The sequence below is a fragment of the Accipiter gentilis genome, chromosome 4 (genome assembly GCF_929443795.1).
Source record: "Accipiter gentilis chromosome 4, bAccGen1.1, whole genome shotgun sequence".
NCBI lineage: Eukaryota > Metazoa > Chordata > Aves > Accipitriformes > Accipitridae > Astur > Astur gentilis.
This window is the reverse complement of record NC_064883.1, coordinates 25034556-25060637: the sequence shown is the minus strand read 5'-3', so window position 1 is coordinate 25060637 and position 26082 is coordinate 25034556. Positions and strand designations below refer to the sequence as shown.

The following is a 26082-nucleotide window of genomic DNA, read 5'->3' as shown; positions in this document are numbered from 1 at the left end:
GCTAAACAGTTCTCATGTATTCTGTGTGTCAGACAGTCTCTTTGAAAAACTTTGACAGTGTTTCTTCCATTTCTAGGTCTATGGTGGCCCTGATTTCCTCTCTCCTAGACTAGCCCAGCTGTGTGTTTCAAGATCAGCACAGAACCCACTGCAACTGTCTACTACTGGCAATTCAGCCATTGTCCGTTTCAAGACAGATGCAGCAGTGACAAGGAAAGGTTTTAATGCCTCCTGGCAAGAAAATCCAGGTGGTGAGTATACTGATTAATACCAGGAGAAATTCAGGAAGTCTGAGAATCACGGATCAGCCATGCAAGCATTTAAAGTAATTGAACAGCAGCATAGGACTGAAAACTGAAGGAGAATTTGGGTGTTACTGGATTTGGTAACACTAAGAGATGCTGAAAACCACACAGAGGAAAGAATTGTCCAACTAGCTGAAATCTAGGCCTATTCAGGTATTTTGTAACAGTCTACCTTGTTGGGGTTTCTTCTCTGTGTAATTAATCAAGACATTCCTGTAATCAGAAAAGAACTGTTGTGTGCTAGCAGTTCTCCCCACCCACTCACCCACACAGAGTCCTTTATTAGCTGAATGATGCTTTTGGTTTTAAACTGTAAAGTGAAAAATATCTGAGAACGTGGCTTAAGTTGGAGAACTCGGTGGACTGGAAAAATATTTGGAGTGATTAGTAAATACTTGAACTCTATAACGTTCATCCATCCTCCATGTGATTATTTGTTCAAAGCTTTACTGGTAATCAGTAAAAGAAGAGACATGATCAAAAGACCCAAGCACATGTTCCTACATGGGAGTTCTTATGAAAAGGCCAATTATCAGAACATAATTGCAATGAAAAGTGAGGAGAGGCAGATTTTAATTCTTGCAGTATTTCTTGATTAAGTACACTGATTCATTAGTTTGTCAAGTTTTATACTTCTACATGCTCACAAGTTTCATGAGAAAGGCACAAGATTTATTTTTTTTAATAAAAGATGTCTACAGTCGTCCTTTGAATTAATCCCCTTCTGAGATCTGGCGGCTTATTTTGTCTACTTAGTCCACCTGAAGCTTTCTTATCCATTTACAGTGTCTTGCCTGTTGTACTCCAACCCCCCTCTAGCCTCTAAAATACTCACTCACCAGAAAGCAATAATAGTATAGTTTTTATCCTTCCAGCAGGCTGCCTCCATCGACAGCAGTCCTTGTCTTTCTCTCACCCTCCTCCGTCCCTTTACAACATATAAGAGCCTATTTGTTTGTGTTAGTCCTATTGAAAGCCCTGGTACTTTCCACACAGAATGCATCATTCCTGGCTATTTAGATATTCATGAGCACTGGAGCTGTTCTGGTCAGAAATACCTGAGGGTGGAGTCCTCAAGAAGCCCTCATCTGCATGGATAGAGAAGCAGAAATTTCAGGCTTGCAATTGTTGTACTGCTAATGGGGAAAGTGGAGATCCTAGCTGTCTTGATATTTTCAGAAATGGTTTTCTCACCCCTGTGCTCAGCTAGGCCTGGTCATTGCTTTCTCAGTATGGTAGGTCTATGGCATTCATGTGAATGATATTTTTGATTGCTTTTACAATATCTAGGATAGAGGAGTACCAGCACTGATGTTTCAGCCTTTACAACATCTAATACCAGCCTGGGGCTAGAAAGAAACATTACTCACAAGCATTGTTGTTGCATGTTCACCAACAATGACAATGTTATACTTCTCTGATAGCCATTTCCATTGATTTTTGTTGCGGACAGGACACTTCAACAGTTGGAGCACTCATCTTACAAAAGTTCAATGTAGATTGAACTACAAAAAATATATAGATGGAGGTGTTCTTCCCTTTGTTTAATAACAGGGGTGGAATCTCGCTAAGCTTAAAAGCTTGTGATTAAAACTGATTATGTCTTTTTCAGGCTGTGGTGGTATTTTCCAAGCTACCAGTGGAGAAATCCATTCTGGAAACTATCCTCAACCTTATAAGAACAACACAGATTGTTCTTGGCTTATCCAAGTTGACTACAGCCACAGAGTCCTATTGAATTTCACGGATTTTGATACTGAAAATCACCCTTCGTGTGACTCTGACAATGTTGCAGTAAGTAGCAATAGAAATTTCAACAGTTTCCTTAATGAGTCTAGTAAAATGCTTGCAAAAGAGGAAGCTTACTGTGCAACCTAGGCTGCAATTGGTTTCAGACTGGTAATTGCATAGTCATATTTATTCAGTGATGAGCTAAGTCTTAAATTTACAGCTAAATAGTTATCCTCTGGTTCCCTTTGCTTCACCAACGAAGCAAGCTTCACAAATGCATTCTTCCAGGTTCCCACTTATATTTGGAAGGATCTTTCCTTGAAGGCAGTGCATGCTGCATCCTGGCACCACGTTTTTTCTTTTGGTGGTGTAAGTTCTAGTTAGTACTGCAGGAACAACCTCATACATAGATGGCTGTTATTATGACACCCTTTCCCATTTATAGCTCAATTTCTTGCTCCAAGCCATAGGATGGACTGCCGACATATATAATAGATTGCCCACACCGTGTTACCAACTCAGGAGAGAGGGAGGTCTACATCCAGAGGGGATTGTGGCTGGCTGGTTTTCTTTATGTATGCACTGTGTATTCAGGTGCTCCTCAGCCATCTGTTTAATTGCTTCGTTAGCGCCACTGCTCTCTTAAAAGCTTCACATTGCTGTTGGTTTGTAGGCTTTTGTTGATGTCACAGAAATTCAACTTGCCGCTCTATCAGTGCACAAAAACGAAGAAATCTCCACGTCTCCACTTGGCCTTTTGGGAGCAGGGACATGATGACACTCAGTATAAAGGCATGTGTGATTAGTACCAGGCGGATAAAACAGTGGCCGTAGCCCAAAACCCAGCTCTCCTCTCCTTGATAAACTGTCATTCACAAAGAACTCAATTTGGCATGAGCTGGGACTCTTTTGAAAACAGCATCAGTTTTAACAGCATTGCCTCGTAAAGCTTTTTTGTACTGAACCAGAAAAAAGGAAATGTGTCCCCGTTTTGCTGAGCAGAACTGAAGATTTCATTTGGCCACAAAGCATCTTTGTACAATGACTGTTCTTTTGTTTTTTCTGGTTCTGAAGCATAGGGAAATATGGTTATGTCTTTTAATTTGTTTAACTACATCAGGGGGAATCACTGAAAGGGAAAATCTATTGGAAAAATCTCCAAGTCTTCTGTGGCATCATACAGGAGTAGAAAATCAGATTGCCGGACAGAAACACAGGCTATCTGAAATGGCAGTACTGGTAAAAATGCAAAAAAAATTTCACAAATTAAGTGCTAATTTCTGAAAAGACCTGAAATACAAGTTTCTCTTTTAAACCTGATGCCAATGTATGTATGTACCTATCTAAACACTTTGTAGAGTACTGAGCTCCTTGCAGTTACAGACACAACACCCATTACCTTTATAGGCCGGATATAGGCACTGGGTTTTTAATCACTGAAAAGCATCAGTCCTTCAGCTGGCAGAGGAGATGGCTGTGGCAGAGCTCTTTGCATGAGCAATGTTTGCAGATGATTGCAGTGCAGTGACACCCCTTTTCCTCTATTGCCATATGAGTATCTGTTGTTTGCTTCTGCTTTTGGGGTTGTTTTCTTTTGCGGGGGGGGGGGGGGGGTGGGGTGGGTGGGGGGTGGAGGAGGAAGTTGCTTGTCAGCCACAGCTGTGCAAACACAACTGAAGCAGCCATGTAAGCAGGGAGGGAGATTTAAATTTAATGCAGGCATCAATCACTGTCCACCAAGTGGAGGGTGGCTTGAAAATGGATGAGGGAGAATGCTGATTTGAAGCTAAGAGATAAGGAAGGGCTCTGAGGCTCTGGTGTATGAGGTACAGCAGAGCTCTTCAATGCTAATGTAGGGGGACCAGCAGGGCAAGAAAGGAGTGGATGGGGTTTCTTTCTCTATCTGGTATGCCACTAAGCAGAAAATCACTTGTTACCAACACCTGGATGTAATTTGTGTTCATCTCATTCCAATGCTTGCTATATGCCTCACACAGTATTAGGAGAAGAGCATGAGGGACAGAGAGTGCCTGGAAATACATAAGTAGATGTCTGACCATGAATGGTTTAGGAATTGTGTACCAAAATCTGCATAAATGGAAAATATGGGCAGCTAAGGAAGTTGGTGGGTTGTTCCGATATTAGAGAGAGAAAAACAGCTACTGTGTATGAGTAACACAGTGGTCCCACCCTTTTCTATTTCTTAAATTTTTACTTATCTTTATGGATTTTATTTGCTCTGTGAGTTCTCTTGGGGCTCCCCTCCACCCTTGAGTGTACCAATGGCCTTTTCCTTCATCCTTCCCCTTCTAGACCCAGTCATTTTTCCCTGAGTTATGACTTGAGATTTTTTTTTTTTTTAAAGTATTTCTACCCTAAATTCCTTTCTATGGAGAACACATGAAAATGTATTTTTTTTTTCCTGTAATGTTTTCCATTGCACATTTGTTATGTGAGCAAAATGGAGGGAGGGAAAATACTCATGTCTGCTGCTTCTTGGCTATGCTACAACTCCAAAAAGCCCAGTGTGTTTTTCAGTTCTGCTCAATGATTCCACATGTGAATCTGAGCACAGATACAGATTCTGCTAAATTAATTCTAAGCCTGTAGCAGTAACCCACGGTGTAACTGCTCTGAGCTCCCTCTAGAGTCAATGGATGGAGTGCAGAGAGCGTAGTCCAGGCCACCAAAAAGCACATTCTTCATTCACTTAGCTGCCTAAATTTAGTTGATTCCTCGGTTTCTATGCCTCAGTTCTGTACCTTATCTGTTCTCAGAACAGGTCAACAACTCTTCATCTGCTAAATGAGGACGTATAGCCTTTATTTTCTCTGATCTCAAATATAACTCCATTATATTCTGTAGAAAGCATAAGATCTTTGAGAAGAATTTTTGTTCTCATTGTCACCATACATAAGGAATAATTTTTTAATTTATCTTTGTGTATCACCCCATTTCTATCTGGAGAGTGTGTCTTACAACAAACGAATGTGTTTCTTTGAGGGAAAATAGAGGGAAAGAAGTAGTGAATGCACTAATTCCTGTATTTCTTGCCCATGTGTTTAACTGGTATTGTATCTGACACTACACCAGGAGTGCAGGTCAGTAAGAGTGTCAAGGATTTGGAGACTTGAGGATGATGTGCCTTGGAAGTCAGAGCTTGTAGCACAAGGCACTGAAAAGGGGAGGGAGAAATAGTTTGTTCTTTTCAGTGGCTTTGATTAAGTAAGTGTTATTTTTCTTTCCTGTTGCAGTACAACAAGCAGTACACAGGAATGTAGAAATGTAAGCCTCTGGGAGCTAGAGAGGAGGTATGACTTCATTTATTCCAGGTGCTGGCAGAGAGGATCTTCCAAGAGAGGACAGGTAGAAATATGTGGAGTTTTTATGGCTCAGAAGACAAAAAATATCTTTTTGTCGTGTGCTTTTGCAAAATGCAGGACGCATTTGAACAAGGCGGCAATGAGTCACTCAGTTATGTTCACTGTGGAAAGGGAAGAGAACAAATTGCTGCTATGCACAGTGCAAATGAAAAGTTGGCTTTTAAGTAAGCAGATGCATCATTTTCCTTTACACATGCAGACACAGAAATGCATTTCTCAGATGTTTTCAAATTAACTTTAAGAAGCAGCAGAGAGACACAACTCTTTCCTGAACTAGTGTGTGAATATTGTGGTTTCTGATCTAGATTCAAGACTGAAATCCTCCCTATAAAACAGTTTAAGATAATAAATAGCAGGTGAGCAAAAATGATGCAGCCATACAATATCCAAGTGTTACCGTTCCTGCTTAACTTGTAGCTGCCGTAACTCCTAAGAGTCGCTGCTGTATCTCACTAATGCTTATGCTGAACTGTTCCTTGAATCAGATTTTTAGCAAGCGTAAAGGCTAGGAATAATTTCTGGGTTTCTGACAGAGAAGACAGTACTGTTCTTCAAGCAAGCTGCCCAGAAACAGCAAATACACTTGATTTAGAAAACATTCCTCTGACTTCATGCCCTTCTCCCAGTATTACCACAGAAAGACTTCTTTATTCCAGAAAGCTCTTAGAATGAAATGCCTACTTAGACTCTTATGTTACTCATCCTTAATACCTTCCTAAGTGAGACAGCTCAACTACTCGAGTCTCACAGCAGTCAATGTCAATGGTCATATCCTCAGCTGTGCAGAGTGGCACAGATCCATCAAAACCAGCAGTTTACGTGAACTGTAGTCAGGGCCTCTCTTTACTCTCTGTCATTGCAATGCTTATTCTCAGTTCTAGCATTCAGATAAAATCCTCTCACTACTGTCTAGGCAAAGACAGTACCTTAATTCCTAAGGGTTATTTTGTTAGTCATTGCTTTTTTTCACATTCCATGGTTTGTGGTTTTTAACTCCAGACAGTCTGATTTATATACAGAATATATGTGCAGAGGAAGAATAAACACTGCACACTATGTATTAAAAGGCTGATTGTGGCAGGATACCAAGAGAGAAGAAAAGGTTGAATGGATGGATATTTTGGGTCTCTCTACCAGGTATTCATTTTTACAGACATCGCAGTACACTTAATGCTCTGTCGCAAGGTCCCACACAGCTAGCTAGTGTTATAGGCCCAAGGGCAAATGTTTAATTCATGAATACAGCATTGGCTATGTAGGGTATGTCAGTGGATTAAGCAGGAGTTTTGTCCTTTGTTTCTTAGCTCTGAGTTTTATTTGAGACAGGTCACCTTTCTCTCAGCTACTGTTTTTATATATTTTTTTCACTAATGCTCTCAAAGGCCTTTGAATACTGGAGGCAGAAACATTGCATTGTGTTAGACAGTCTAGTTAGAAATTTTTAATTCATTGGTGTTGCATTGCACAGACTTGCTGGAATTTGAGGCATTTTGAAGTAAAAGAAGGCAATCTTAATAAGAACTACACTTCCTCTAACCCAATGGCATTATTTTGCTTAAAGTGGGCTTTTATATAGCTTTTAACATCCTAGCACCTCAATATCTTCCAGTCCTCCTATCCGTATTTTTGTCCATATTTTTCTCTATTTTGCTATAGGAAGCTGAGTCACAGGTTATATTAAATGACATGCCTATGGTACTGCAAGATGTTAATGCTGAAATAGGAACTGAACTAAACTCTTGCTGCTACCCAGTAGCCCAAAGGCTTTTCCTCTGTGGGTCATGCAACTGCTCCTGGCTCCAGTGCTCATCATTTCTGAAATCAGGCACAAGGGCTCTGAGACTGGCCCATGGCTCCAAACAGAGCAGCCACAAATCACATCTACTGGAGTGCTAAGAAAGATTAGTGGGACGCTTTGACTGTGGCCATTTTTCCACCTCTGTTTTTTTTCTCTTGTTATAATTTTGATGTTGCTTAATCTAGAAAGTCATTGGTTTTAACTTCACTATCCTCTTCCTGATTGTGAAACAGAAAGGAAGGAAACGAAATTATCAGCTGTACAGGGAAAAAAGAGAAGGCAGGCATTTGTGGCAAAATTAAAAGTGAAGTTTTGTAAAACCATCTTTGCTTTCTTCCTCCTTTTTTTTTTTTACTTTTCTTTACCATCTGCTTAAATAGCACTTCCTGTATATGTGTGTAATTCAGCACCCTAAAGTTAGTATAAAGCATAGATATATGGACTCTGGTCCTTGATGCTAGGTACACGCACCTAAAAACCATAATCCTAGTGTCTTCTCTTTATATGGATAGTCATAGCTCCCACTGGTGCACTAGTTGCACGTTAGGGCCAATTTAGAAGTCTTTACTGATGCAAGGTGTAGGGTTTAACTCAATAAAAGCTGCACAGAAACTCATGTTAGCCATTAACAGAAAACAATAAACATATGAGGATATCTGGATTCCATACCAGATACACACAGAGGAAGATGGTTACTTGATGCATTTTTGTTACAAAGGCTACTGTAGCTTCAGCCTCAAATACATGCATTTTTTTGAAACGGCCGCAGAATTAAGATAAGCAATGCCCATACCAGGGCTGTATCAGGATCAAAATGTATTTAATATAAGAGAGGGAGAGAAATAAAATTCTTCTGAGTACTCCTATTGAAACCAAATACTCCATTTGATCTTTTCACAATAGATATTTGATGGTGCTAATAATGAAGCACCACTTCTTAGAAAACTCTGTGGAACACAGCATCCTCCTACTATCACATCCTCCAAGAATGTGATGTACATCCGACTGCGCTCTGATGCAACCACCCAGCACAGGGGCTTCAGTGCTCACTTTACTGAAGGTAATTTCAACATTTACATTAATGCAAATTTATCTAATCACCAGTTTGTTTGTATTAGGCACAATTTTTAGCACAGCTGATAACAGGAAGTGTTGCTTATATACATGCAGCATACCAGTGTGTATCTTTAACAGGACTGAATTTTTCCAATTTATAGATTAAAGAATTTAAAATCTAAGGATCATCTTAGATTCTTTGATTGGAGAAAAAAAATGTACTTTTTATAGCAAGGCATCTAGCACACATCAGTTGTCTCTTATTCCTCCTCCCTAGAGGGTTAGCTACCCCTAACTGTCCTGAGAAAAATGTGCAACTGGCAGTTTCCACAGACCTAGTGACAAAATAACATTTTATATGTCTACCCATGCGCACAAATCTGAAAAGCTATAAAAGAGTTCTGTGTGGTGCCGTTGATGAAGTCCATGGATTCAGGCCTGCAAACCCTGCCAAACATCAACTATCCAATTTGTGAAGGACTAATTGGTATTTTACAAGATTTCTTTTTTAATAAAAAATGACACCAACTAGGCAGAATTTTTCATTGTATTACATACTATTTGACGATTGGTGATTTTCTTTCATTTTTTCACAATAATTTTGGAAATGTTTTTCCCCAAGATATAGCCATCTAGTTTTTGCAGAGAAAATCCCTTTCATTTTCTTCTTAGGATTCTTTTCACTATAAATGAGTATTTTTCTGAGAAATTTTTTTTCTTTGAAAAAAATCTGAAAAATTAAAAAGGAAAGGATGAGTCTGCATCAGCAAAAATCTCAGGAACCCATTATTGAGGTACTAGTTAGATACTAATTAGGCGTTTTTGACTAACAGCTATGAAAGCCTAATCTGTTAAACATTCTCAGAGCACATTTACTGGATTAGGCCCTGTACAAAACATGCCTGGTGAGCAAGTGTTCCCTACCTAGGATGTAGGCAACCGAACTTCCCTCTTCCTGAGAAAACCCTGCAAGTCCCATCTCCTGCTGAATGTTTTAGGCAGCACAGCACTATAAATGAATCTTAGTCTTTGGTGCCTAACTCCCTACCCTGCTGTTTATGTGTTAAACTCAGATCTGGGGTTTTATGATGAGTCAGTATGCTTAGAAATGAGACATGGCAGCACTTAGCACTGTCAGCCAAATTTACGCAGTTAGCCAAGCTCTTGCACATGTGCAACATTTCACACAATTTCAGTTTTGTTGACGCAGGTCACAAGAGGATCATGCCAATGCAGTGTGATGCCATCCTTGGGCATTGGAAGGTTTGGGAGGGTTTCTTATGATTTTTTCCTTCCTAGTTGCCAACACAGGCAAATGATCAGAGAAATGGGTGTATGATTGCACTACTCTGAAACCAAGTTATTCTGGCCCCAAGATTGCTCTTCTGGGCTATGGGGAGCTGATAAAGATAAGGTCTGTTCCCAAGTCACTATGTCTTCTCTCAGATGGTCATCCAGGTACAGCACAGCCTGTGGATCCAGGTCAAGAAAGTACACCTAGTGCTGGGAGCTAGTCGTTAAGTCTCTTTTTCTGAAAAATTACTGTTTTGAATCTTATCCTCATTTCACATTGATGTAGCATGTTACATTTTATGCATTCATTTTCGCTACAGAATCTGTGTTTTGTGTATATAAATATCTACGTGTGTATGTGTGTGCATGTGTTTCATTCTAAAGCATGCGGAAGTTTCATAGAGTCAGATTCAGTTGGGGCAGCAATTTCCTCTCCTCTGTATCCTGCCAAATACCCAAACAATCAGAACTGCAGCTGGATTATTCAGGCTCAGGAACCATGTAAGTAAAAACGTCTTTTATAGTTAGCTGGGATGACTAACATCCTCATCTTCTTTTCTGTAATAACAATACAAAATTCCTCCTTTATTTCTCTAGGAAGTTCTGCATCCTGGTAGTTGGAGAGTGTAGCTCTCCTAATCTGTCCTAAATCTGATTTTACTGTAGATTTAGTGCATTGTGAGGAAAACAGTTTACAACTTTGTCATTTTAGCTGATGTACTGTGACCAAAGTGTTGCAATTATAAATGAGGTGTTGAATACTAGGTGAAGCTGGATTCACATCTAAGGGCTTATATGTAATTAAAGCACTTGTAGTTAGCTGCTCTTATTTTGGTCTGGATTTTTCAAGCCAGAGTTGTGTTAGATCAAGTCTATGTTGTTAACATAAGAAAATGAAATTTTAATTAAATAATGAGAAAGAAAAGGTACAGAGGAATTTCAATTTAAAATACAAATAAAAAAGAATATAAATAAACAGGTCTTATGCACATAGATATACCCTCAGATGTTCCTGTCTAATTTTAGACAGATTTATGATTGATCATGAAACACCAAATATTTTCCATCAGATGCCGGTATTCCCTTTAGTACCCTATATTACCTTTACATGGTTTAAGATTCCTAAAAAATATTTGTGGTTGGGTAGTAGTATCCTGGTAACATCATTTAAAATAGATGTTTGTTTTTAATAGCAACTACTGTACTTCAGTTGTTCATCTGATACTTAGCCATTGTTGTTAAAATCCTAGAATGTTCCAACCACATTTATAAGTTTATTTTGCTAAGTTATAAAATGAAAATCAATTTGCCAAAGAAAACACCAAAACAAAGATCAGGAGATAAGCAATATTTTTTTTAGCATAGGTTCTTATACAAGACGTGAAAAGGACATCATCAAAGCCGTTCCTCACTTACACAACATTTATTTTTAAAGAAAATCTTTTCCTGGATCCAGGTTGAAAACTCATACTCAAATGTTGTCTCCTGATTTACATCAGCATAAGAGACCAAAAAAATGCTGTATAAGTAGCCTATATATGTAGTGACTTCCTCCACTTACTGCCAGGACCACCACATACCACAGGTTACAGGTACAGGTACACGTGGTTTCATTACACCAGTCACACAGCATTACAGGGCATAGCCATATACAATAGATTTAGCCAATGGCAAACCACAGCAGAGTTCCTGCTCTGCTTTTACTGAGAAGGCCGACAAGTCTGCTGCTCTTGCCACCCATTGTGTTTTTCCTTTTTGCTTTGTATCCTGAGGACCTGCATTGATAGCTGTAATTGATTAACCAGACAGGACACAAAAGAGTGCCCAACGCACAGACTGTACAGCTGAATGCCAGTCTGTGGCACCCTGCTGAATGCAGCCCCCGAGTCCATGTCTGTCATTTCAGCTTATTCTAGCTAATTAATTGTAGCCCAGTGAAAAGCAAAATATTTGTGCCAAATTCAGGCTTGGTCAATGTGGTAGAAAACTTAGTTATCGTCTAAATCGTGAGACTCTTTCTGACCTGCTCAAGCTGCATAGGAACTCTCAGGCCAGGAGTAACTACTGTCACAGACTGGTGTTGAGGACAGCCTCTCTTCTTCCAGTTGTGACTTCACCTTTGTTCAAATCAGACAAGAAGAGCAATACAAGAGCAAAAAATACCCTGAGTCAGAAATCCTCTTTTTCAGGACGTAGCCTGCAGACCAAGGGTGTGGAAAATCCAATTCTGTACAAATATAGCTGAGGGTAGTTAATGATCCTTTAACCAGTCCTATTGATGTATGTGGAATGTTACAAAACGATGAAAGAACTGACTCTTTCTGAGCCTGGAGCAGGGCAGCATCAATTCACATTTTGCCTGGATCTATGGTATAGATCGCAAAGGGACAGAAGGTCACGGATGTGTAGAAGTAAGTTTTGTTTCTGAATGTGTGTAAATTTTCCATGTTGTATTTGCTGACACTTTCAGTATATAATTAAGCTGTTCAGATATTAGGAAACTTAGATTCATGTGTACGTGTAAAATCCTACACTTCTGATCTTGATTGTACTAGAAAGTACTGAAATATGAAGAGATTTACCAGGACCTTTGCAAGGTTTGTAAGGATTAATGCACTTCCATCAAATTCACTCCACATATCAGGGATTAAACTACTTCAGATGTTACACTTTATAGGGACTGATTGACTTCAGGGGAGAAAAGAAAAGATCATACATTTGTTTACATGTAATTAGTTCTCTGTGAAATGCCAAACTTCTTAAGTGTTCACTCTTTGCTGTTGCCAGTCAACCACATCACAATCTCATTCACTGACTTCGATACTGAAAACAATAGACAAAACTGTACAACAGATTTTGTGGAGATTTTGGATGGGAATAACTACGAGGCTCCTCTTCGAGGTATGGTACCTTTCCCTTGTTTATTTCATATATAGAACTACACCCAAGGTACGCAGGAGAAGGTTTTCTGTAAGTGTCCTGTTTCATGGATTTTCTCTGGTAAAGGAAGCTCCTTGGCCACTCTGGCTAGAGGAGACTGGGGATGGAGGATAGGTCGTCAGCGTGAATGGCACAGTCCTCCCAGGCTCTGACTGCATGTTTTCTGTTTCTGACTTGTTTTCCTTCCTCCTTAGCTGAACAATATTGGGAACCAAGCAATTAATTTTAAACTGAATTCCCAGCTAATTGTACAAACCCACAACATAACCCACACTCATAAGCACAGTCCACACTAAACATAGGTAAAGAAAGCTGCAGATTTCTGGGAGCAGAAAATGGAAAGTCTGATTTTCTGCTTGTTCCTGAATTTTCTACAGCTTCCTCCTGACATCTCTGTCCCAAGTCATCACCTTCAAGTGGCAGCAGTCTGGAGCAGCAAAATTCAGTGCTTATACTGCCAGGAAGCCATGAGAGAGCCCAGGACACAGGATGGTCCTGACTCCCCTCACATCCCCAGGGTTGCCTCAAATTCCTTTCCAGGAAATTTGGAATACCTGTGCCTGATTATGCTCTCCCTTACTCTACTTTTGTACATGCTCCCTTGGCAGGAGTGGGGCTGCATGCAATTTAAATGGTTTGTAATGAAGAGCAGAATTCATTTTTTGGTCTCCTAACCTTGGCTTTCACTTGGCAAGATGACCAGGATACTAGCTGCTATCTTTCTTTTTGCTGTCAGATGCCTTTCTCCTAGATCATGATTCATACTCCTAATCCCCATTTTACAATCCATTACAGGAGAACCAGTCTGTTATTTGTCACTTGTTTTTTTCATCAGAAACCGAGTGAAATGGAAACTACTGTCAGATATATTTGATGGGATTTTTTTTTCCCAATTAGGCTGTAATTTCTGGATAGAGTGAACACAAAGGAGCTCAGTGACAGAATAGCCAGTGACTAGGGTGCCTGGAGTGCAGGAGGTCCTTCCACTGTTAAAAAAAATTGCCACCAAAGTTGAGTTCTGTGCTAATGAAATGGAGTATTTCATTTTTATGTAGATTGAACGGACAACTGCAATTGTAAGAAACAACAATTACTCCTGGTTGCTGTCAGACAGTAACCCCAAATGTTAAATTAGCAGTAGTAATTACATGCTTAACACTCTTTTTTTTCTCTCTGGCTTGTTCTCTTTCAGGCCGTTACTGTGGCACTACTATACCACATCCTATCACTTCTTTTGGTAACGCCTTGGTGGTGAACTTCATCTCCAACAATAACATTGCTGCCAGGGGCTTCCATGCCACCTATGCTGCATCATCATCATGTAAGTCCATCTGACAGGTGTTGCTACCTTATGCCTCCAACTTTTAAGAAAAAGAACAGATCCTGTATCTCTTTGTCTCTCTGACATTCCCTCTTTAAAAATCCCCTATTGCCCTTCCTCTTTTTTGGCCAAGGTCTCAGCAAGTATATCAACAAGCTAAAGAACAAGGAGACAAGGAGAAATACTTTCTTCATTAGCAAATGCTCTGGCTCTGTCAAGGTATTTTTTTTATGTTATCCTTCTCAAGCCTTTGCTGTCTCCTTCTTGTTGCAGCCTGCGGGGGTACTTTCCACATGGACAGAGGAGCTTTCAACAGCCCTGGCTATCCTGAGCCATATCCGCTCAACACCGAATGTGTCTGGACGATTCTCAGCTCCCCTGGCAACCGTCTCCAGCTGTCCTTCATGTAAATGCATTGGCAGGGGTTATTATTCAGCCCTTTAACAGACCTGAAGGAAGGATGCTCTGGGTTTATTAGGAAATGTAATTACCAGATGATAAAGCTAAAACATGGTTTTAGAGTGACTTGGAGAGAGAACACAGCGGTGGTTAGTGGCAACTTGCAATCACTGCTCTCCCATCTTAGTCATTGCTTATATTAAGGCATATACAGTATTATATAAATAGTTGGTTTACTGTTTGAACAACATGGGATGCTGAAGAAGCCAGTTCTCACTCACTTATAAACAAGAAGAGGAAATTTAGCATTGCTCTGCCTTTTCTTCACAAAGGAAATTTCTACTATTTTCTTACTACCAGACTCATTGTAGTATTTATTTTGTAGTGGAGTAATATAAATGGTGCAGATATTCCACAGATTGTAGGGTTAGAATTGATATTAAAGTCTTCTAAATTTCTCCAACAATTATAGCAGTGGAGGTACAACAGGGGCCAGGAGAGTATCTGAAGGAATTTTGTTTTCCCTTCACCAGAGTAACTTTCCTTTGAAGACTTCTGACCGGAAAGTCACGCATGATCCACAGAACAATGTGGAGTCCTTTACCAGGGTCGTTAGGTTGTTCCTTACCCATGATGTGAATTTCTGAGCCTCTCCGTTTCCTGGCATCAAACAGTGGCTGCTGCCAAGAAAGAGAACAGTGACCCTTTGCAAAGCTTATCAAGAATCAGCAGGAGAAGAAAAGTAATTCTGAAACCTGCATTTACAGTTAATCAGGGCAAAAGGAAAATTTGCCCAATAACATGCTGACTGCATAAGGTGCAATTTGTTAGGCACATACTGATTCACTAACTCAATAAAAAGGACATTCTATTCCTCCTTTGCTCACTGAAGCAGAGAAAAAGTACTACAGCCTGAAAACATTTTCCAAAATATTTGCTACATAATAATGAATAACAACTTTTCAGAACCAAACCAGAAATCTAGTGTGAAGCAGAAACTATCAGTGGAACATACATTCAGTTATATAAAGTGACACTGAGTAGAAGTAAACTCTTTTTCTTCAGTTACACATAGCTGAAAGGCAAGCTGAAAATACTGGAAAGCATGGAGTAATTGTGTTAGAAAGCAGTATTTATTTTATTTAATTTAATATTAGGGGTTTATAAAGTTTTGTTGGCATGAGACATTCATTTTCTTCAGCTCAGTCTGAACAGAAATCCCTGTCTTGCAGTTTGAGGCTTAGCTTTAAATTACTCTGAAGTATATCCAGATGAGCAGTTGGAACCATTTCACAGCACGTGTACACTGAACACATATGGTTATATTCAGGACTGAAGGGAAGGAGTTGTTGTCAGAAAATCAGAAAGCATAAATATTTGGGGCATTGGTTATAAGAGGCACTCTCTGGAATCTTTACTATATATTTATAGCCTACTTCTGAAAAGTATAATGGATTGAATCAAAGCACTTCACTTAGAATAACATAATGATTTTTAGAATATATTTAGCATTCATTTGGTGCAATAATTTAGAACTTATACTTTTATTTCCAAATCCCATTTCTTTTCTAAGGTAAAAATTGGTTTAGAAGTGTTCATAGCTATCCTTATTATTATTTTGCGCACACAGCTATGTGAAACTCAGAGAAGCAGTAATATTTTCTTATTCTGGAGAAACTTCTAAGAGATTTCTGAGCTCTGAGGTGTTAACTACAAATGAACCTAGGCCTCTGGAAGTTGTTTTCTCTCTGGAGAGTGTACTGAAATAAAACATATATGAAGGAATTCCAAACTGATTTGCAAGGCTAGAAGTGTTCTCTGCACCCAATAGATGTGCATCCAGTAAATAGTCTGACCTGAGCTTACATTAAAAATTTGTTTTATATAGCAGGGGCTTTCTGTGTTTCATGGTTGTTGTTGTAGAACCAAAAAATATTACAAGGGTTTGAGAACTCTTTAAAAAATATAACTTTGCAAACTGAAGCTCTGTCATAAAATAAGGGGCTAGAAAGGAAAGAGCCCTGCTAGGTGATGATCAGTGACTTCTGGGTTCTGGAGCATTTTGTTGCTGACTTCTTATTAACTGTTACAGTAGAATACCAGCCACAGAGGGATTTGTGACCTGGCAGGGCAGACTCTGAAGTATGTGCCAGTCATGTGCCTGCTAATGCTGTTCTACTGCTGTTGAAACAGAACATTTCAGGTGGAAGATAGTAGCGGATGCTCCAAAGATTACCTGGAGATTCGTGAAGAGAATGATACAGGCACGCTGGCAGGACGATTCTGCGGGAACTCTTTGCCTTCAAATTATACATCCACTGTTGGATGTGTCCTGTGGGTCAAATTTGTCTCAGACAGCTCAGGCACTGGCGTTGGCTTCAAGGCCACATTCTCTCACTGTAAGTAAATGTTATTTAGTTCAAAACTATTGTTCTTTCATAACACTTCCAAAATGTGAGCGTTTGGCCCTGTAAAGTCTATTAGAAAATGCTTGTTGAAGTCAGCAAGTCTGTGAATTCACTTTAAAAATGTTTTGTAAAATATCTGCTGAATGTAAAAGGATGGTCTAAAACTTGTCAGAACAGAACTCCTATGTATGTAAGTATAACATAATCAGAAGAATTATACATGACATTCTATCTTTTTAAATTATCATAACAGACAATATTTTTTCAAATTGATCATATTATCCTTCCAGAAGCAAAAAATTCCATGGATTACAGAAAAAAAAAAGTAATCTATTTCGTTGACTGTTTTCTAACAGTTTGTCACCTGGTTTTCAGATTCTTCCTTCAGCAGTATTGGGCTGTGAAGATAGGAATAAGAGCTATATACTAAAAACTTCTATGACAACCCAAGTTTACCAGTAGCCTGTTAGAGTTAGAAATATCTGACCACATGTCTTTGCTACCTGAGAGCGAGCAATGGTATTTAATGCTTATGTTGCCTTTTATTAGGCGATTGATATATTAAGAAAAAAACATCACTTTCCCAGCTTTCCATTTTGCTTTTTGAGTATGACAGTGTCCATCTTCTGCTTTGGATCTAGATGCCATCAACCAGGGAGCAGAATTAGAAGAAAAGAAAATGACACCAGTTTATAGATCTAAAATTTCAAGGGACCATTGCAGACATCGGTCTGACTTGCTGCATGAACAGATAGCTGAAGCTAAACATCCCCAGCCATTCTGATTATGCAAGCTAAACTTCTACTAATTTTCCTCACTTGAGACTTTTACTACTCATTTTCAAAAGGAATTATCAATAGTTCAGAGCTCAATCAAATCAGAACAATTTTTCACCAGAACACACAAAGGCATTTTTAAAACATTTATTTTATTATTTAATGCTTCTTGAGAAGAAATGAACATGAATTAGGCAGAGTCAGGGGGGAATTTAGATGTGCCATCTTCCCACCTCTCCTACATGTAGAGCCACATGGGTAATTTCCTTCAGATAAGGGCACACCACATCCCTCACAAGAAGAAAATAATTAGATGTGCATCCTAGGACTGTTTGAAACACAAGTCTATGCCTCACAGTGCTGTCTAGTCCTAAGTAAATTAAGTCAGATGGGCCGAAATTAAAGCTATATTCCCAGCTGGGCCCCAATGCTTCTTTTAATCTATGTGAATTAGAGGCATTAGTTGTCTCTTTCTTGTTTTTCAGTGTATGGAAATGACATTGTGGGAAACAGAGGACAAATAGCTTCACCACACTGGCCCAGAAGTTACCCTCACAATTCCAATTATCAGTGGCGAATAAGTGTTAATGCTTCACAAGTTATCCATGGCCGTATCCTGCAGATGGATATTGAAAATCATCACAGATGCCATTATGACAAGCTAAAGGTGATTTCATTGTGAGAAGTTACTTTTTTTCAATTAACTTTGATAAAAATGATAAATAGAGAAACCTACAAGAGGAATGGGAAGAATTTCCGAGGATCTGGAGTGGCTTATTGGTTTTGCTATGTCGTCTTTCCAATAATTATTAGCTATAGGAAGGGTTACATGCTCTCTGGCTCCCTAACAGTATTTCAAATCTGTAAGTTTGAAACTTATTAAAAATAAGTCCACAAATTTCAAATTAAAGAATTTCAGGTCAGACACCAGCTAGAACTTTGCTCTGTGCTGGTTCAGTTGAGGACAACAATGATAATAACATCTCAGTGCCTCTAAAAATAAGGTTATTTTAAAATCCTACAAGGAACAATCCTTTACTTGCACTTCCTTTGTTCTCTGGATCAATAACTTGCTGTTGGCAGTAGGAAGGTACCTCTTCCAGTCTGATTGTTTTTTTCTGTACTCTCCTGTAATACCGTTTAGCCTTTTTACTAGGCTAAAAAATACAGCACACGTGGTGCTAAGCAAAATGATCAATAGACGCAAAAACTTCTTTCTGAACTTAGCTAAACATAACTACTTAGTTAAATAAGGTAAATCTCTTCTTGTCTTTTTTAGTTTGTTTGTTTTTGTTTTTTAACCAGCTGATTCACTCATTATCCTTATCTTTCACCTTTAGGAAAAAGAAAGTTAATACTATTTCAATGTATTCAGTATATTCAATTTATTATTAATTCACTGATATCTAAATTTGCTATTAATTCCAGAAATGTAACTTTTTTCCTTCATTCCATGTCAGATTTTAATGGCATCTTCTTTCTTCTAACTCAGCCTGCCTTTCTTTGTCTGTCCCTCTGAAAGAAAACTGAGTTTCTTAAATCAGCTAGACATTCAGTGGGTGTGAATCAGCCTGACCTCTAACCTGACTCAAGGATCAAATCTTCAGTGTAACGTTAATGTTTATTTAATATTTCCTAGCTTTCTCTACTGGACATTTTTTGCTGGGGGGAAGAGGACAAGAACACAAATAGGTTTGAAAGGTGGCAGAAGAGAAGCATCTTTTAACCAGCTTAGAATGTGGCTTATAAATATGTAAAAAGAAAAACATATTATTGCATATTTATTTGATAGAATTTAAAATATATGTGTTCCTCGGGGGGGGAAGGAAAAAAAAAAAACCACAACAATGCCCTTTTTTCCTGCAGAGTGTGTTGGTTTTGTCCTCAGCAAGGAACAAGATTGTACCAGTGGACTTTTTTGATGTGGGAAGCCAGTCCATGTCCCCAAAGAGCAGCCCTGTGATGGGGAATGAGCTGAATTTGATGGCTTCCATTCAGATCCTTCTTCTGTAAAAGCTTCACAATTAACAGTATATAATGGAAAGGGAGATTTTGTTCCATTTTTGTAAGAGAGGCTTCTCTCTAACTGGGATTTGCTGAAAGATCCCTCACTCATTTGAAGAGGGTAATTTTCTCCTTGGAAACTTGCTGAGTATGGGGTGGATTAAAATCTGCCTGTGTGAGGAATGTCAGCATTCTCCTTCCCTCTGCAGGTTTATGATGGGCCCACCATTCATTCTCGTCCTATTGCAACGTACTGTGGTGCAGACCCCGCTTCTTTTGCATCCTCTGGCAGTTCGATGACAATCCAGTTCCAGTCAGATTCATCTGTGACTGGAAAAGGCTTTCTTTTGGAGTGGTATGCAGTGGATGCTTCTGCTGGTACACGCACCATTGCTAGAGGTGGGTTTTCAGTGTGTTGCGTGGTTAAAAGTGATACAGCCAGTGATACACTGAGCTTTACTTAAAAAAATCCAAACCAACAACTTCCCCGCAAGAGAAAGCCCTAGCTATTAACAGAGATAAAGCTTTCATTGACATTTTAATTAGGCATTTTAATAGCTTTTAAAAATTATTTCTAGGGACTCCCAGATATACTGTTTTACAGTGTTTTAAAAATAAGCGTGTTGGTAGAGGGACTTTTTTCTTTACACAGGTATTTCATGAAAACTAAACATTTTATATGCTTTCATGAAAAAGTGTCCCTCTTGAAATACCATTCTTAAATCACTGGCCATTGTGATATGAAATCTTTCAGTATAATGCATCTCATATCCATAAATAAAGAGAATGTGCTCAGTATGATCCTGTACCTGTGACAAATAGCTCCTGGAAGGAGAGGGAATATGCTTCTTATACCATTGATATACTCTGAGCAAGTTCAACAAAAGAAAGTTAAGACTAACTAGGATATACTGCAATGTCTTCTTTCTAAATCTGAAGGCAGATTTCTGGGGACAGAGGGACTAAGGATCCCTGGGGCTCTGCAAGATAGTAGCAGTATGTAAAGGGTTTATTTCTGGGAGAGCACTGAGCCACTAGATATCCCTGCGAGGATTCCATCTTGATCTAAACATATAGGTGAGACACTAAGAGTGGAGAAAGAAAAGAACTTCAATTTCAAGAGGGTCTAAATTGTTTATGCATTATTGGTTATGTATGCACCATTCCTTTCTGATATGCAACCTGTGTGAAACTGCGGTAGATGCTTTTAGCTCTTTTGCTAGATATTCCTCATGGTAAAATAGGTCATATCATTGCTGCACCAGGTAGCACAGGAACATCCTTATAGGTCAGGATTTTCAGGTTTTGTACTCTCAGTCCAAACTGAAGAAATGCATTCCTGTGACTACACACATCATCACTGTGCCCCTATTGTGCTTAATTATAGGACTGTCATCTTAAATTTTACTAGGGAAGTGTTCAGTTTAAAAAGAAGATGCTTTAATTTTTGTCTTCTTGTACATGACAGGTGCATGTGGAGGGACTGTAACAACTGAAGAAACACCTTCATTCCTCTTCTCACCAGGCTGGCCCGTGAATTACAGAAATTTTGCTGACTGTGTGTGGCTTATCAGAGCACCTGGATCCACTGTGGAGTTCAATATCCTGGCCTTAGACATAGAATCTCACAGCTCATGCAACTATGACAAACTTATTATCCAAGACGGTGAGGAGCCAATCTTGCCCTACCTCAATAGCAGGCAATAGATACCCAAGATCCCAGTACCTGGAATTCTCATGTCCATTGAGTTTAAGCAATCTAGATAGCAATGGGAACATGCTCTAAATCAGTATTCTTCCTCTATGCTGAGATGTTCTGCTAGACAAAATAAAACTAGCAAAGTCTAGCAAAATATTTTATTAAAATATTTCTAAATCTGTAAGATCTTGAAAAGCACCTGCCTGAAAGGGTGAGCCACAGCAACCAGCAGGCACGTGTGAGCTGATTTGGGTTTAACATTGACATGTCTTCTTTTGATCTCAGGAGACACTAGTCTTTCTCCAGTGCTGGCTACCCTGTGCGGACGAGAACCTCCTGGACCAATAAGATCAACTGGAGAGGCCATGTTCATCCACTTCACGTCAGATGCAAGCATCACTGGAGCTGGGTTTAATGCCTCTTATCACAAAAGTAAGGTTTGTTTCTCTTCTCTCCCAGATAAATGTCTGCCTTGCTGCTAACAATGGGGTAAGGAAAGAAAAGACTCTCGCATTTTTAACAGGTGTCTACAGTCTAGCTAATTAATCGCACAATGATTATTCACCTCATGAATATTCATTAATAAATGTCTGACTCTGCAAAGGTAAAATTTGCTATTTTCCTAATGATATAATACAACAAAGCATGATTCAACCAGACCAGTCACTTTTCAGAAGTAAGAAAAGTGTATGCCTAAGTTTATAACAGCTCAGCTGAAGGGTGAAAGCATGGCCAACTAAGAGAGAGAAATAAATGATGCAAAGCATAGGCACAAAACAGACAGAGACAGATGCGGAAAGCTGTGTAAGTTCCAGCAGGAATGTCAGCGGTTTCCAGTGGCACTCCTCCCACATGTACCCAGGGATGGTAACAGATTCCTGAATGGGTTGAGGCACGAAGGAAGGTGTTATGATAACAATGGACAGCCAGGGGAAGTTTTTCTGACTGGCAACTCGAATAAGTGACAGTGGTTTGGTCCATGGCTAGAAGCAATGTATACTCAGACAGTGTAACAATATGCTCATGCCATGGGAGGTTCTTGGCATAGCTGCCTGCTTACTCGTCTGTTAATTCTGAGAACAGAGTCTCACTGTCAAGACGTTTGGTGTGTGTCATCTTGCAATCTACTAGCTTGTGTTTGGTAGATCATTCATTGTGTGCATTGCTCTATGGCCTTCAACTCTTCATACACTTGCTTTGCCATTTGCTTTTAACTATCACATCTTCCTTTTAGAGATAGGGTTTTTCTCTAAATGAATATATGAATAGTTGATGCTAATATTTTTTTCTTTGCTTCAACTCCTTTTTCTCAGGTTGTGGAGGCTATCTGCACACAGGCAGGGGTGTGATAACATCCCCCAACTACCCTCAGGACTATGCTCCTAATCTGAATTGTTCCTGGCATGTAGTGGTAACCTCTGGATTTATCATTGCTGTCCATTTTGAACAGCCTTTCCAGGTTAAGAGTGTGGATACTTCCTGCAGCCTTGGAGATTATGTAGAGGTGAGGTTATTGGCAAAGTCACCAAATCTTAAAAAGCTATTACAGCTATTGAATCTTATTGATTTCAGTGTCAGTAAGGTGGCCCAGGTTGTCAGGGCGTGGAAATACCAAAGAGAAATATCACAGACATTATTTCTCTCTCTCACTCTTATTTATTGCTGTGTATTAATTAATCACTAGGTTATTGTTTTCCCCCACGGCTGGAAGCATTAAGATGGTGTATGCTCAAGGTTTATATTCCAGGGCTGTTTGCTTGAGTGACATTAGCAATTTCTCATCTAGCTGAAGAATGGGTTAGATAATGCTGCCCCACCCTTGGTGTCCGGAAGAGGGAATGGACGGTTTTGTGGAAGCAGCCCCATCTCTACCATGTACACCACAGACAATCAGCTGTTTGTTCACTTCATTTCTGACAGCAGGAATGAGGGTCAAGGATTCAAACTGAAATACGAGGCTAAGAGTCTAGGTAAGTCTAGGAAATAAACTTAAATTCTGCCACTCGATGGATATAACTTGGAGTTTGACTTCTTAAAGGAGGTTTTGTTCTAAGTCCCAACCCTGGTAAAATCAGATGTCTGCAAAAACGTCCTGTTTCCTTCTTTAGTGCATGACTTCTCATCGTACTATCAAATTTCTCCTTTTCAAAGACAGGCAGCTCCAGGTCATGGAACCTGGAGACATTAAAGTTTAAAAAAAACTTATGGGAACACTTTAGCAGGGAAGTAGCATCTATAGGTAGGAAGATTCATACAGGAAATGAAAAAATACCTGGAAACAAGAACATTATTTTGAACATATAGTACTCAGTGCAAGTGCTAAATGATGTCAGGAATTATTTAAGCTAGTGTGTCTAGAAAGGTGGTAACATTTCTCACAAGTTTTACTCTTAGCTGAGAAAATAACATTCCCTGCCAGAGCTAACATTTCTTGACAGAATGAAAAAAATGGAAACGCGGTTCCCAAGTGTAAATCAGGGACTTGGCATTTGCAGTTGTTCCACTGTATTAATACATATGCCACTTGGGACACCAGGAGACCTCCTGTTAAACAATATAACTAAACACAACTAAGGCAACCGGTCAATCTACTCAAATTTTTAAGTGCTTGTTTTCTGCATACTTTTCCCCACTGCCACAAAGAATCGTTCTTAGCATTACTGTAGGGAATTCATGAAGGGAATGGGTGAAGCTGTACAATAGTATTTCTACCACTTCCATTTGTAAAACTTGACTAAACCCCTGCATTAAACCAGTGTTGCTGGAACATAGTGGGGGGTTTTGACAGAAAGGTTCTGGTCAAAATAAAGATATTTTTGTAGGATAAAGAACCTGAACAAATCCTCATGTTTGCTCTGACTGGTATTCTTCACACATTCATTATTGTCTCAAACAGACATTTTAATTTTTGGAAAGCAGAAGTGGTAAATGATTCACAGAAGCATTGATGGGTCTGACTTGTAGGCTTTCTAGCTCTTGGGAACTGGGGTAGGAAAAAGCCAAGCAATATGTTTCCTGCTTGGTTTAGAAGCAATCCAAGGAAGAACTAATAGCAGTTTAATTCAGGGCCCTGAACATTTGGAAATGGGGAGGGCTGGGTAAGCATAAGCACAGGAACATAGGATTCTTCTGCATTAAAATGTTTTCCCACAGTAAGCAGTAAAATGCATTTGTTTTTGTTGTAACTATATGACACTGAAAGGAAATTGTCTTGGAATATAGTGATAACTCATATTTTTGATGCCTCACCCATTTCCTTAACATGTTGGTTTTTATTGGTGATCTTTTCTTTCCCAGCTTGTGGAGGAAATATTTATATCAATGATTTCAACCCCAGTGGATATACTTCTTCCCCCAACTATCCAAGCAATTATCCCCAGCATGCTGACTGTGTCTGGACCATAACTGCTCCTAATGGACATGCAGTAGAGCTACAATTTGAAGATCAGTTTTACATTGAACCTTCATCAAAGTATACATCCACATTATTTTGCCTGTGTTTCTTCAGAGATTCCATTCTGGTTCCTCTTTCCCTGTTACTTTCTCTAATTCCTCCCAGAGCACACTTCCAGATATACAATCAAAAGTGGTTAGGAAATTTTTGAGAGAGATCACTGAAGCTATCAGGCTGCTGGTATACCTTCCTAGGACTTTGCAGTGCATGACAGAAATTAATACAACAGACAGAGACGAAGCATCCATGGTAGAAAGGTGCTTTCTGTAAAATCTGTGCCCTCTAATCCTTTCATATTCAGATTTTCAGTCATTTTGACTCTCAGGCCCTTTTAAATCCAGTGGCTTACCACCACAACAATTTGTCTCCCTCCTCCATTGCTTGTCTGCTGATTTGCAATAGGTCTACATGTTTTGCACCCCCTGCCTGAGGCATAAAACAAGGCCTAGTTTCCAGCTGACGTAACTTCATTGATTTGGGGCTGAACCACTGTATGGCAAAGGTGAGCCTCACCTGTGAGACCATGTCCAGAAAAAATGGTGCAGGACAGAGAATCCCAAAGGTGTCCTTTCTCTCTGGCTTCCCAGAACACTGCACCATTCTGAAGGCAAAGCTGTTATTTAGGATATTTTGGGTCCTTCTGTGCTTACCTAAGTAAGTCCCCAGATTTGAATTTTAATTCCCTTCGTCTTATGTCTGTTCCTTAATTCAACAGTCATCAATGAGACTTAATAGGGAATATCTGCCAAATCTGAATGCTGCTGGAAAAAATATGTTAAAGATGGTCACAACTACTTTATCAGTGCTGTTCATACTCCTCCTCCCCAGGACTTGCTGACTTGCTTTGCTTCTGTCAGATCTGATCTGATCATAGACTGGATTTGGGATGAATCTTTCTCAATGTTTCTAGCACTTCTTTTGATACAAATATTACATAACTATCATTGATTATGAATGTGTTGATTCTGTTCTCTTCACACGGCATGGAAACTGATCTGATTCACTACAGCTTCATGGCTTTGTGCACATACTGAAGTGATTTTAAACCATTACTGCTATACATTGAACAGAAAATTCTCTCCTTTCCTAGCTGCACTTCCAGTTACCTAGAGCTACGTGACGGTGCCGACTCCACTGCACCCATCATTGCCAAGCTGTGTGGAGGTTTGATGCCAGGCTCGCAAAGATCCTCAGGAGCTGTCATGTACCTGAGGTTCAGGTCTGACAGCAGTGCCACATACGTGGGATTCAATGCTAAATACTCCATCGGTAATGCTTGCTTGTATCAATTTGTCTGATTTTAGAGATTTTGGTCTCAAGTGTCAGGCTTTTGTAATAGGGCTTAAATCATGCGTAAGAGGTGGACTGACAGATATGTGCCTCTTTCAACTAGTGTTAAAGCTAAGGCATCAGAATCATGATAAGGGTTAACAGCAGCATGTTCTGTACCTAGCAAGAGGTGAAAATTATGGACATAGGAATAGGAAAGTGCTCATAGATCTGCAGCAGTGGAAA

General features: G+C 39.4%; 1 protein-coding gene across 1 annotated transcript in view; it reads left to right on the top strand.

Moving 5' to 3' along the window:
* CUBN (cubilin) overlaps nt 1–26082 on the top strand; it is a 149024-nt gene that overhangs the window by 74474 nt on the left and 48468 nt on the right. Inside the window, exons 30-45 of the mRNA XM_049798757.1 lie at nt 77–251; nt 1918–2099; nt 8121–8277; nt 9951–10067; nt 12354–12467; nt 13699–13827; nt 14101–14233; nt 16420–16625; nt 17896–18077; nt 19624–19813; nt 20883–21080; nt 21399–21545; nt 22427–22617; nt 22900–23083; nt 24411–24585; nt 25658–25836. Of these exons, the coding sequence (XP_049654714.1) occupies nt 77–251; nt 1918–2099; nt 8121–8277; nt 9951–10067; nt 12354–12467; nt 13699–13827; nt 14101–14233; nt 16420–16625; nt 17896–18077; nt 19624–19813; nt 20883–21080; nt 21399–21545; nt 22427–22617; nt 22900–23083; nt 24411–24585; nt 25658–25836 (2659 nt within the window). The remainder of the gene's footprint in view (nt 1–76; nt 252–1917; nt 2100–8120; nt 8278–9950; nt 10068–12353; nt 12468–13698; nt 13828–14100; nt 14234–16419; nt 16626–17895; nt 18078–19623; nt 19814–20882; nt 21081–21398; nt 21546–22426; nt 22618–22899; nt 23084–24410; nt 24586–25657; nt 25837–26082) is intronic.